Source organism: Lacerta agilis, chromosome 7 (assembly GCF_009819535.1).
Source record: "Lacerta agilis isolate rLacAgi1 chromosome 7, rLacAgi1.pri, whole genome shotgun sequence".
NCBI classification, from domain to species: Eukaryota; Metazoa; Chordata; class Lepidosauria; order Squamata; family Lacertidae; genus Lacerta; species Lacerta agilis.
In genome coordinates this window covers 42,217,936-42,231,046 of record NC_046318.1, presented here as the reverse complement: position 1 = coordinate 42,231,046, position 13,111 = coordinate 42,217,936, and the positions used below count along the sequence as shown (strand labels likewise).

Below are 13,111 nucleotides of genomic sequence, written 5' to 3'. Positions count from 1 at the left end.
ATTCCACTGCATCACTGGAGCTCCAGCATTGGATACGACGCAAAGACTTGAGTCATAGTAACTCACAGAGCAAAATTCAAATTATGTTACATTTAACTCACCAAGCACAGGACAGTGGTCTCTGTAGAAGGACCCTCCTTTCGCATCCTGAACACATTTAAGGTCTGACTAAAATAAAACAAATGCAGAGACAGAGACACAGATCTTTAGCTTTAAGTATTTTAATACAAATACTGAGCGAGAATTTGTATCACAGTAGTAATCTAGTATCTAGACCAGGGGTAGGCAACCTAAGGCCCATGGGCCACAAGCAGCCCATGGGGGTCATTTAACTGGCCCATGAGCCGCCCCCCAACCGAGCTGCCCGCTCAGCGAGTCCCCACGCTAAACTGGCACAGCACGGCATGGAGACTCGCTTCCGTGGTGCCGGAAATCATGTTTGCACAGATGCCGGAAATTGCGGGCACACACACACAATCTGGCCTACGGAGGGATCTCCGCTGGAGTGAACTGGTCCAGGCAGGGTAAACCTTGCCGACCCCTGATCTAGACCATTTTTTCAACACGCTTCCCCCTAATGTTCCTTACGTTGTACCCTTCCTTCTGTGGCCTACGGAAATTTGAAAATAGATGACTGTGCTTTGTGACGGATACTGTTTCAAATGCTAATTCAAGAGCACTATAAAGGGAAATGCTAGTCCTGTTGATATGGATGTAATTTTAGATTTTTATATGGCGTTTTGGTGTGGTTTTATGTAGTATTGTTGTAAACCACTGACATATTTTATGAATAAAATATGAAAATAAATTAATACTTTTGTCACTCATCCTGTTCATATCGTGTGCCCTCTCAATCAGAGTCAACTCACAGAAGGCTTTGTCCAACACTATTGTCCTTTGTTTCACTAGTCTAATAGTACCATGTTGTATTAAAGTTAAATAGTTTTACCAAAATATATGGTTTCTAGAATTTTGAACAAGCACATTGAAGTATTCTGAATGCTATTTTATCCTTTACAGGATACATAAGCAACTTATTTTAAAAAGTAATCACTACTGAATATACCATAGATAACAGCAAATTCTAGTATGTTTCTTCTTCCCTAACTCTTGCTTTCACTATTCCTAATCCAAATAGCAGCCATCTGGTGCTATCTCTGAAGCAATTCCCATTGGGTAAAGGTCATTCAACGCATGTACACTAAAGTGTGAAGCGAACAGGAAGAGTCTTCTAATCTGTATCAGCTGGAACTAGAGGAGTAAACAAAGGAACAGGTGGTGTATCAGCCAGCCATGTGCTGTTCAAAAATCTTTCTCTTTATTACTTGAGAAAAAAGGTCCCAAGTACTAAACTTGAGGTACTGGCAGATTGCATCATGAAAAGAATACGTCATCCACCAAGTTATATGAACACACACCAGAATGATCCTATAAAATGAAAGGCTGCTAACAGATTACCTCAGAACATTTATAAAAAGTTAAAAAAAAAAAACTCAACTACAAGGCAAAACACATATGCATTCACACAGCACACTGTGATGTTACAAATATGCTTGCTATAATCTGACCCTATATTTCTAAGGATTAATTGAAATGCACTGCTCTTTTTTCACTCCTCTCACCAAATCAGTGTGATCAGAAAGAATCAAAGCATGTACATGAAAAACGAATGGCTGAGCTGCTTCCAATAGCTAGGCATGTATTTGCCTAAATAGGAAGCCAAAAAAAAAACCAACCCCTTCCTATTTAGGATTCTAGACTCAAATGACACCTTCTATTCAGCAACAGTTGTTTCAAAATAAAACTATTTCCTTCAGAATTTAGGAGAAAGATGAATTTAAATACAACAGCCAACACAACAGGAATAAAAGTATAATCATATTTACACATTAGTTACAAAATTTTGGCACTGGTATATAGGAAACTTTTCCTGCATACGAAATAAATTGTAAGTAATATTTGTGCAAACTACTATTAAATGCAGTAGCAGTAAATTGAGATTTAAAAAAAAGGAAAAATGATTTCAGTAAAGTGAAGAAATACATTTGACATACTATTATAACAGGTATGTTCATGTTTAATGAGTCCCATTTAACACATTACTTTATTCTACTGAAACATTGCATTTCTCAGTTTGCTACATAGCACTGTCAAACTGGAGTAAAGTAAAAACTGTCCCAGTTTTGCCAAAGATCATGTAGTACTATTGGAATCACATGGAAAGCTCACTTCTCATTTAATCAAACTTCAAAGAGCACTAAAATACTATGAAACTATTCAAATGTTTACTACAGCCTAGGGTGTAAATAAATTATTATATTAGGGAATTAAACTCTTTTCAGCAATTTTGTCATTTATTTTGTTGTAAGTATCTTATTTACAAAACCAAATGCCTTTGATTGAAATAGAAGCTAGTTCCAAAGTTGTAAGTAGTTTGCATGTTTAATGAACTGAGACCAGACTTATGCATATGCATGAGTTGTCCTACAGCTGTAGGAACAATGAAGTGGCTAATAGCATGCAAACTGACAGAAGGATATAACAAAAGAAGACAATAGCACAGCGCAAGCCATTTTTACTATTCCCCCATGAAGCAATTTTACTCTTTGTATTGCTGTACTCCTTACCATGCCCTCAAAGCCAACTCTGTAAAGGTTTTTAGCGCCATTGTCCCATAAAACATATGCTGCACTGTGTGGACTTGATGCACTCCAGTCTTGGATTTCAGTGACCTAGCAAAGTAAAGAAGAGGAATGGGAGTATGTTGCCAAAAAAGTAAATAATCTTTAACCACAACCTATAGATAAGAATGCTTCCATTTATTAATCATTTGTTTAAAACAGTTGTGCAGCACCTTTTGACTTCCCAGGTGTTGCTGAACAACAACTCCCATCATCTCTGACCATAGGATGTGCTTGCTAGGGCTGATAGGAACGGAAGGCCAAAGGTTACCGCGTCCTAATTTAAGACATTTATATCCTACCTGTTGAAAAAGTTCAAGACAGCCAAGAAACAAGTTATAATATATAAATAAAAATACGAAAAAACCAAAAAACTACATCATTATTTAAAAATACACAAGGCAGCACCAAAAAATGGAAAGATAAACCCCTTAACAGCCGAACGTTTTCAAAAAGGAAGCTCTTCACACGGCAATAGATGACCATCAGGGAATGGCCAAGGTGGCTCTCTCTCTGGGAAAGGAGTTCCAAAGCCTGGGCACTGCCCCCCCCCCCAGCCCTCTTCTCTGCTCTTAGAAAATTTTGGAACACACAGGAGGGTCTCTGTTGGTGACTGAAAGCTTGCACATCAGCAAAGCAGTAAGCCAAGTTATGTCTCAATATTTACACACATTTAGAGGAAGAGTCTTAAATCAGCTATAAGCACCATGTCTTTCTTGAGACACAAGCAAACAGACAACCCCCCATTTTATGTTTTTAACCAAGTAACAAAAGTGGAGCTTTCCTTCAATTTAAACATTAGTGAAATAAGCTTACACAAAATATAAAAACACTGGACAACCAATAAATTCACAACATAGCAAAACATAAAACAGCTTAATTTGTCTTAAAAACCTAGCATATCATGATAAAGCCTCTCCTAAATAAAATCATGCTTAACACAAAGAGAATTACATTAAGAACGTGTACACCCCACACACACATACCCGGATCCAATTCAGGGCCCAATCTGGCACTTCAAAGCAGCCTCAATGCAGCACACATCTAGACCAGAGCTAAATCAAGAGACTTGCTGACTTTTATCTGGGTTTAAAATGCTAATTAAACATGCAATCATGGGGAGTAGGTGATGTATGCATCTCCTTCAACCCCTTGACTCCCCCAACCCCCTTTGGAGGGGCCCAGGATGCTCTGGGTAAGCACAATTCAACATGGGACTGCCTCAACCAACTCTAGCTAAATGCCAGGTCAACCCAAATTGGTTTGGGATTCAGCATGAGCCAGTGTACAGCTCTAAATTATGTATCAGGGTGCCACTACAAAAAAGGCACTGTTTCTGTACTCAAATAGTTGTGATTTAGTGAAAGGTCAAAGTCTAGAATGAAGATCGCAAATCCAGTTGGAGAGGTTCCTATGAGCATAAAAGGTAAAGGGACCCCTGACCGTTAGGTCTAGTCGCGGACGACTCTGGGGTTACGCCGATCATCTCGCTTTACTGGCTGAGGGAGCCGGAATACAGCATGACTGGCCAGCATGACTACGCCACTTCTGGCGAGCCAAAACAGTGCACTGAAACGCCGTTTACCTTCCTGCCGGAGTGGTACCTATTTATCTACTTGCACTCTGACGTGCTTTCAAACTGCTAGGTTGGCAGGAGCAGGGACTGAGCAACGGGAGCTCACCCCATCGCGGGGGTTCGAACCGCCAATCTTCTGATCGGCAAGCCCTAGGCTCTGTGGTTTAGACCACAGCGCTACCCGCATCCCGTACATATGAGCAGAAACGGGACTTAAATAACTGGGTCCCAGACCATTTCTCAGATAGAAAAAAAATAAAAGCCAGCACCTTAAATTGAGCCTTGAAACAAACTGGTAACCAGTGTAACTGGTGTTAAGATAGTGTTAAATGGTCTTCCTCCTAATATCATCTTAGCAGCGACATGTTGAACCAAATAAAGCTTCTGGTTGTCTTTAATGGCAACCTGACTTAAAGGATATTGCATTAATCCAATCTGAGTGTTACTACTGCTGATGTAGGCTGGTTTTTCCATTTAAGGTCGTAACTGGAGAGTCATCCAAAACCACTAGCAGACACTCCTGACTACCAACGTTACCTGAGCATCTAGGGTTAGCATCAAATCCAGAATCCAAAAGCTGAAAACCTGGGTCTGTCAAGAGGGAGCATAATCCTATCCTGTTCAATAGAATTCCCCACTAACAGTACCTCTCTCTACCTTGACTCGGATTATGCTTCCATTTGTTTGCCCCCATCTATTCCAGTATTGCCTCCAAACAATGGCTTGGGGTGTCTACCACCTCCCTGGAATTATCTGGTAGAAATGTATAAGCAGAGCTGCTGCTGGCATTAACAGCACTTCAGGTCAAACCTCTGGATGATCTCACCCAATGGCTTCCTAGAGATGTTTAAAAGCTTGAGGGACAAAAAGGAACCCTGTAGTACTCTACTCACCAAAACCATGTGGCAGAGCAGCCTTCCCCCAGCACTGCCTTCTGGCATCAACCTTCCAGAAAGGACTAGAGTGGCTGCAACACAAGTGTCCTCAAGTTCCAAGTCAGCAAGCCAAACTAGACACAATACCAAGGACTGATCCAGGAGAATCAGTAGGTACACACATCCCAGACACCTAAATCTATCCCTCAAAGGACAATAAAGATATTTTCTTTCTTGGAACCAGACCAAAAAAAAATTAGGATTGATTTCAGCAATTGCCATTATTCAGTACTAACTGGAGAAACCACCAAGCATTTCAATAGCAAGTTTAAAGGCAAGTTAGAAACTGGATGGTAGTTAAGGGTCAGTCAGTCCCTTCTCCCCACCCCCCCACAAAGGGTCTCAATATGTCTTCATTTACCGCATTTCCCTTAGAGAAGCCTAAGTCACTTCTGTGGTCCAGGTAGTCCATGGACGGGCTCTACTTAACTATGAGGGATCAGGATCAAGAATACAAGAATATATAAGTAGACTGTCCATGTCCTCAGGCATCTAGTGTAACATCTAGATATGTAATAGTGGAAAATCACTATAACATGACTAGATGGTACACTCATTATATCCATATCTGGCTCTGCTACTATGATGAGATCCAAATTGGTACAGATACTAGCAACTTGACCTGTAGAATGTATTGACAGCCCCTCTCCCAGAGGTTGATGAGGGCCTCAGCAGGATAGTCAAATACCTCAGCAGAAAAATCCCCCAGACACCAAGAATACATTTGAATCTGTAAGTGCCCACAGGTGCATCAATGCAACAGGTCCACCAATTCTGAAGAATTTTTTTTGTCCTGTATTCAAAACCTAACCAGATATTGAACTATGCACGACAAGGGAGTTGTCATATTCTGAACTCTTACTTTGCCTCGACGTCCATTGCCACCATCCTGATCTTCCCATTGCCAATCAACTCCTCGTACCACCCTGGCACTTGTGAAGATTCCTCTTGCAGTGATTTTCTTTGATTTACGGCGAGACTCCAGCAACACCCTAAAATTTAATATCAAATGGTGTTACAAGAAATATCAGATTAAAAACAAGTTGTTCAATAGCAAATCTTTAATTTTCAAGAATCAAAAGGAACTGTTTTGATTAAAACCATGGGCTCATTTGCAAGAATGTATGGGATAGAAATTAAAAAAAAAATTTTTTTAACATGTCTTAAATTTCAATACATTGGACATCTCATTATCTGAGGTGGTGACAAGACCCTTCTGTATCCAACACAGTCTCATAATTAGGCATTTTAATGAAAATGAGCATTTAAAACGTACCTTTCACTTCCTGGTGTGGTTATTCTGTAAAAGCGATGTCTAAGGTGATGTTTATCCCCATGATAACACACAGTGCATAAGTCATAATTGGTGCATTCTGCACATTTCCATCGAATACCAATTATTGGTTGTTGGCGACACGTATCACACATTGTTCCATCATGTTTAATTCCTGTGGAAAGGAATAGAGTTAGAACAGTATTTTGAAATGCATATATGCAAGCATATGCAATATACAAGAGCACATGCATCAACAGCATACGTATACACAAAACAGCTTGCTAAACAGCCAAGGGTTCCCCACCACTGCTCCATGTAACTGAGAACACTGAAAAAGCATCACAGCTGGTGACTGAAGGCTTTAATACTCAAGATGTTCTCAGATGTAGATGGCATTAAACCACTCACATTAGCTACTCTACGATACAATGGAGACAGTAATGTATTATCTAAATGTGATCTCAATATATCAGAAAGTTTTATAATAGCTAGAAATGAACTTATTTGAGAGGAAGGGGACAAAGCATTTTAGCAGTGCAGTCCTAAGCATGTCTACTCAGAAGTAAACCTCACTGAGATCAGGTAAGTATGCATTAAGTCAGGCTTCCTCAAACTCGGCCCTCCAGATGTTTTTGGCCTACAACTCCCATGATCCCTAGCTAGCAGGACCAGTGGTCAGGGATGATGGGAATTGTAGTCTCAAAGCATCTGAAGGGCCAAGTTTGACGAAGCCTGCATTAAGTCCTCACAGATAAGTATGTATAGCAAGGGTGGGAAAACTTCTTCAGCTCAAGGATCATATTCCCTCATGGCAAACCTTCTAGGGGTCATGCACCTGTAATGGGCAGGACAAGAAGCAAAGGTGGACAAAAGCAACTGATGTCTTACCTTTGTACAGCAAGTTACATTCCAGCCACACAAAAATCAGTTCTCTCTATATACCCCCAACACATTTCAGCCCCAAACATTTATCACAGGCCAAAGGTACATTCCAGCCAGGCAAAAACATTTAGGGAGGTTGCAGATCAAGGCTGACAAGAGGTGTGGGTGTGTTGGTCAAGATACAGAGGCCATCTTGGATCCCTGGGCCTCAGCTGCAATCCCAAGACTTATCCAAGAGTAAGTCCCACCAAACTCAACAAGTTTACTTCTAAGTATACATTCCACTGTAAATGTAATTTTCAAACTATTTAAAACTCTATTTTGAAATTCTATTAAAATACTTGCACATATTTTAAAGATATAATTCAACAGCAATGACTTCCCTTGGACTGCTTAAGTGTTAAAAAACTTATGAAAGTACTAAGGATGCTTAAAATACTCATTTTAGCAGGTCCAAAAACCAACTGTCATGATGTATATTTACAATTCTGAAACTACCCAATATCCATTTATTACACTACCAATTAAATTAATTAAATAAACTTTTAGCTAACCTTTTCACAGAAAAAATACAGCAATGGAAAAGTATCTGTCCCTCATCACGGGACACAAACTTTATTTTCTGCCCAACTTCTTGCCTAATGGGCAAGAGTGACAGTACTGATAAAATGTTAGGTGATGTTTGTTATAGGCACTGAAAATCCCCTAAGGCAATATGAATATACACACATGCATGCCCTTTACACTTTGCATGTGATGCATCAAGTGTGGAATGCCCTATAACAAAGACAACTCTCTTATGCACACTTACTTGGGAGTCACATTATGTTCAGTAGGGGCTTCAGGGTAAATATACCTGTACATAGAACTGGGCTCCATTATTAGTTAATATGCATAATCTGAGAAAAAAGGCTAAGAGTATTTTAATTAAAAGTTTGAGCGGGAAAATGTACAAACCACCTGGTTTTGCTTGTTACTATGCTTGTTACTATTTACTGAGAGGAATGTAGTTTGTTAGCAGTTTTGAAATGTCTATTATACCACATGCACTAAAAACCACTTTGTATCTGTCAAAATAGGAACATCTGCCATTAACATTCACTTGCAAGTTTACTGCGAGAAGGAAGATGCTCAACATACTGTAGTTCCATTCACTTTCAAAGAACTCTTTCAAAGTTATCACAGTCAAAGGCTACAATCCAGTGCACGCTTACTTAGAAGTAAGCACCCCTAAAGACCCGGGGTGTGTGTGGCTCCTTTGATTAAAGCAGCCAAGGATCGCCCTATAAAATCCAAGACCTAACACCACCAAGTGGGGAAAAGTTGCAAGGAAATGAAGACTTCCTTTCAACAACAAACGACAAGGTTAAATTTGTAGGTCCCCATTTTCAAGAAGACAGTCGTCCTCGCTGTACTTATTGCAGTTTTATAAATATAAATTTTATTTGAGCATTCAACAAATAAACACTTATACCAAGGGCCTATACTCAACAGAAACAATAGTTCTAAGCATTCTTGCCTGTGAGCAAGCCCACCTGCAGTAAATGAAGCTGACTTCCTAGCAGAACGAGCACAGGGTCGCGCTTGTCGCCCCTTCTGCGCTGCGTGGCATCCCCACCCGTCACAGCTTTCTTTTTTTGGGGGGGGGGGTTGTTGTAGTTGTAGGAAACAGTGTTTCCATCACAGTGAAGAGCCCGAGGGCGGACAAGCCCATCGCAGGCAACAGAGGGCCGCCTGGATGTCTACCGACTACCCAAGCCGGCGCCCCGACGACGCGACGCCAGCCACCGGCAGGGCGAAGCGACATTCCTCCACGAAGAACAATAAGTCCTCTCTCTCTCTCTCTCTCCAGCCTCGCTGGGAAGCGACCCCCCGCCCCACACTCCCCACTCGGCCCGGCCCGCGACTCGAGGCGCCGTCCCCCGCCTCCCTCTCACCGGTGGGCGCGCTGTCGAGGATGCGCAGGTCGTAGGCTCCCGAGCAGCGGTAGTTGGCGGCCGTGCCATTGTCCCACACCACGACCACCTCCTCGGGGCTCTCGAAGCTGCGCACGGTGCCCACGTGGCCCTCGCCGCCGTCCTGCTTCCCCCACTTCCAGTCAGGCCCCCTCACGACCCGGGCCCCGACGCCCTCCACCATCACGCGGTTATTCCTCGAGTTGCTCATCCTGCCTCAGCGCTTTCGGCAGATTGGGCGTCACGGGCGGCTGCGGCCAGTAACGGAAAACGGAGGTGGGAGGAGGGCCCAAAGGCTGCGTCCGCTTCGACGCCGGGGGCAACAAAGGCGTCGAGCCAGAGCCGGGCCGGCCGGTCTCCCTCACTGGAAAGGGGTGGGGTCGGACGCGGACTCCGCCAGCGGAGCGCGACGCCTGCAGCTTACTGGCCGGCTCGCACCCCCTTTCCTCCCCGCGATGGTCTCTCCCCCGCGGAAGGCGCTCGCGCCGCTCCCTACAGGTTCCAAATGCAGGGGCGAACCCGGCGCTTCAGCTGATCCATCCGGGTACCATGGCGGCAGCGCCACCGCGGCCTTGCGAATGGAGGAAGGGCGACGCGCCCTCCTGCGCATGCCCCGGTTCTGCCATTTTAGCTGCCGGGGGAGGGAATGGCCCCTCTCGGAACAAAGAGGAGAGGCTCCTCAGCGCCACCTAGGGAGCCGAGACGTGTATTGCATTTTCTAAAGGCGTTTTCTGTTTCCGCTTTTCCTTGAAAACTTTCCAAAAAGTATTAGGATTGTTAAGTACACAAGTATAGATTTTCTGCTACTGTCCATAGATGCCAGGATCCCCATAACACTGCCCCTTTTAACCGGCATCATCTCATCACACCGAACGCGACCAAGATATTTCAATCAAAGCGTCTGTAGTAAAAATGTCCAAATGTCTTGAAAGTAGTAAAAATCATTTAAAGATTATGGATATAAAACAAGAATATTACACACCACTCTTATGTGCTTAATAGAGATATATGCTAGCTCCATAAAATGTATGGGTGTCCTTGGTACACAAAACTCGGTCCAGGATTGCAGCCTGAACGTATCAGGGAAATGACATGGGCAAAATACTTGATGCCAGCAAAGTTTTTATTAAGACAAAAATATATAACCTCAAGAAACTTGTTATTACAGGCATGCCTTGCAAATAGTAATGTGCCCATTAACTTGTTTTTGTTTTATTTATTTCTAAAAAAGCTTTGGAGATTCTACTATTTCATCCACTGGAATTGCATTGAAAGATGTCATCCTTGCAGATATGCTTACTAATAATGACCAGGTGATAACTTCCAGAGGACTAGCTGTATGAGTCTGTTGGTGCAAAAAGCAACCTTAGACTAACACTTTTATTATTACATATATGGCTTTTTTGTAATAAAGTGTACAAGCTTTTGATTGCATGTATTGCACCAGCTGGCAGCCTTCTTGTTGTTGTTCAGTCGTTCAGTTGTGTCCGACTCTTTGTGACCCCATGGACCAGAGCACGCCAGGCACCCCTATCCTCCACTGCCTCCCGCAGTTTGGCCAAACTCATGCCAGTCGCTTCGAGAACACTGTCCAACCATCTCATACTCTGTCGTCCCCTTCTCCTTGTGCCCTCCATCTTTCCCAACATCAGGGTCATTTCCAGGGAGTCTTCTCTTTTCATGAGGTGGTCAAAGCTGGCAGCCTTAGAAACTGTCAAACCAAATTCATTACTTTCCCCTTACCACTGAAAACAAAAAACAAGTACAATTCAAATTCCGCCCAATAGATGGCAGATACTAGCCATCTAAAGTTGGGGCAGCAGGGATGGGGGATTATTTTAAAGTGATAAAACTGCAGGTGGCAACCCCCATTGTTTTCTTTCAGGTCTTGGGCTTCACTGATTCCCTGAGGAAGCCCGGTGCAATGTGTCCTGAGTATTAATTAGGGAAATCTATTGTTATACCCCTTCTGCCTCTTTAAAGAATAACTGGATACAAAGCTGCATCAGTGTATGGTAGCTTTCCCAGCTGTGTGCATACAATACATTTCCTGGTACGTAACAGCACCCTTCGTGCAACACATGTCCAGCTTCCATTTTCATTCTGATTACCTAGCTAACAATTTCCTTTTAATGGTGTCTTTGTTGTTTTTCCTTATTGCTTGATGGTGCCTTCCTAGCATTCCATCCCAAGCCTATTACAGCTAGCCATTATTCAAATGTGCTGGTCTCAACTTTTGATTTGTTTTGTCATTCTATACATGTGTGAATTTTCTTTTGCTTTGCAGGTGCATTCCATGCACCGACTGGTGGCTTAGCTTCTGACACAGAGTATATTTGGGGTGGGGTGGGGTGGATGGCTGAAGATGAGATATCATGTGACCAGGAGCAGGGTTGTACAGCAAGACCAGATGTACACTGAACATTGATGATGAACTACAAAGAAGGGTAAGTTACTATTAAGCACAGCACACACTGGATTGGATTGCAACATTTTTATTATGTTGCCCAGAGAAATCTGTTTATGTAATAGCATATAAATGTTGTTATTATAAATGAATAAATTTGCCTATCAGAGCAAAACACTTTTTATAGATTTTACCAATTTTCTTGCCTTTTTCTTTCTTGGCTCTTAGTCATTGTGCTTTTTGTTCCCTTAAGGTTTTTCAAGCTTTTTGGGTCAATGGCTCCCTTGACCATCTACATTCTTTCTGCGGCACCCCTGTGGGGATCAGGAGCCCAGTTATGTCACCCCTTGCCTGCAGAGCTGGCAGCCTCTCACCCTTTTTCAAATGCTCATCCTGTTGCAGTATTCCCTCAGCCTCTTCTCCCTTCTCCTTGGGAGTGCTCTGGGCAGTTGCAGCTGCTGCCCCAGCCTCTGAGCTTTCCCTCCCCCCTTGCCCCAAAGAGAGGTGCCTCCTCACACTGCCCCACGGGGGCCTGCGAAGCAATCCCTGGGCAGTCCCAGAGGCACCATTTACCTTTAACATTTAGTCTGACGGAGTGTTCTGTGGAACTCAAAAGGTTGATTCTGCATTTTTAACCCTGATTGGTCTTGATGGAAGATATTATTGTCAATATTTCACAAATTTACAAAGCACACCACAGCCTGGAGCTATTAAAATAGCATAACATAAGCCTTCACTCACCTCCCCACTCAATCACCATGATCCTTGTAAATGCAATTATGATAAAAGCAATTCATCTTCAACCTGTAACCCTAATTTAAAAAAACAAACAAAACAGAGTTCTATGAAACCTGTTATGATTCTAGTACTTTCTCTAGGGAGGGAGTGGATTGTAAAAGCTGCTAAAACTCTGGGAAATTGGGGGACTCTAGTCCATTATTACCCTGAAATGGTTTAAAGGGATATTAGACTAATTGATGGAATAGACTAGTATCAATAGTTATTTTGCCTGATAACTAAATGTGGAGGGATAATGATGTAGAGCTGTCATGGACTGGCTGGATGCATAGAAGTGGTGGGAGGCACCAGCTGAATCAGAGGCAGAAGCGGGAGCTGGAGAAGAGGGTTGCCAAGAGGCAGGCTGCTGAAGAATCCCCCACTGTTGCAACCAGCTCCCCTCCCCCCTAGTCTCCCAGAACATGAAGGGGAATGAAGAGGGCAGAACAAAGAGGGACAAGATGAAGGTGCCTCAGGTTGCTGAGCAGGGACCCGGGGGAGGAGGAGCCTTAGAGTGCAGAGGACCTTAGTCCTCACAACTGCTTCATTGCGGCAAGACCTACTAGGAAGAGCTGCTGTGCTCACTAGGCCTGATCTGTTTTCTTTCTTTGGATAAATAATT

At 42.9% G+C, this 13,111-nt stretch overlaps 1 protein-coding gene across 2 annotated transcripts in view; it reads right to left on the bottom strand.

Annotated features, from left to right (window-relative positions):
- The window catches only part of MIB1 (mindbomb E3 ubiquitin protein ligase 1), a 43,069-nt gene extending 33,515 nt beyond the window's left edge, over positions 1-9,554 (bottom strand). For both annotated transcript variants that reach the window (XM_033155024.1, XM_033155023.1), the window contains exons 1-5: positions 9,288-9,554; positions 6,469-6,640; positions 6,055-6,184; positions 2,628-2,732; positions 102-168 (exon numbers count right to left, since the gene is read on the bottom strand). In XM_033155024.1, coding sequence (XP_033010915.1) covers positions 102-168; positions 2,628-2,732; positions 6,055-6,184; positions 6,469-6,640; positions 9,288-9,516 — 703 coding nt within the window. In that variant the 5' untranslated portion in view covers positions 9,517-9,554. The remainder of the gene's footprint in view (positions 1-101; positions 169-2,627; positions 2,733-6,054; positions 6,185-6,468; positions 6,641-9,287) is intronic.
- Between the last annotated feature and the right edge of the window lie 3,557 nt (positions 9,555-13,111).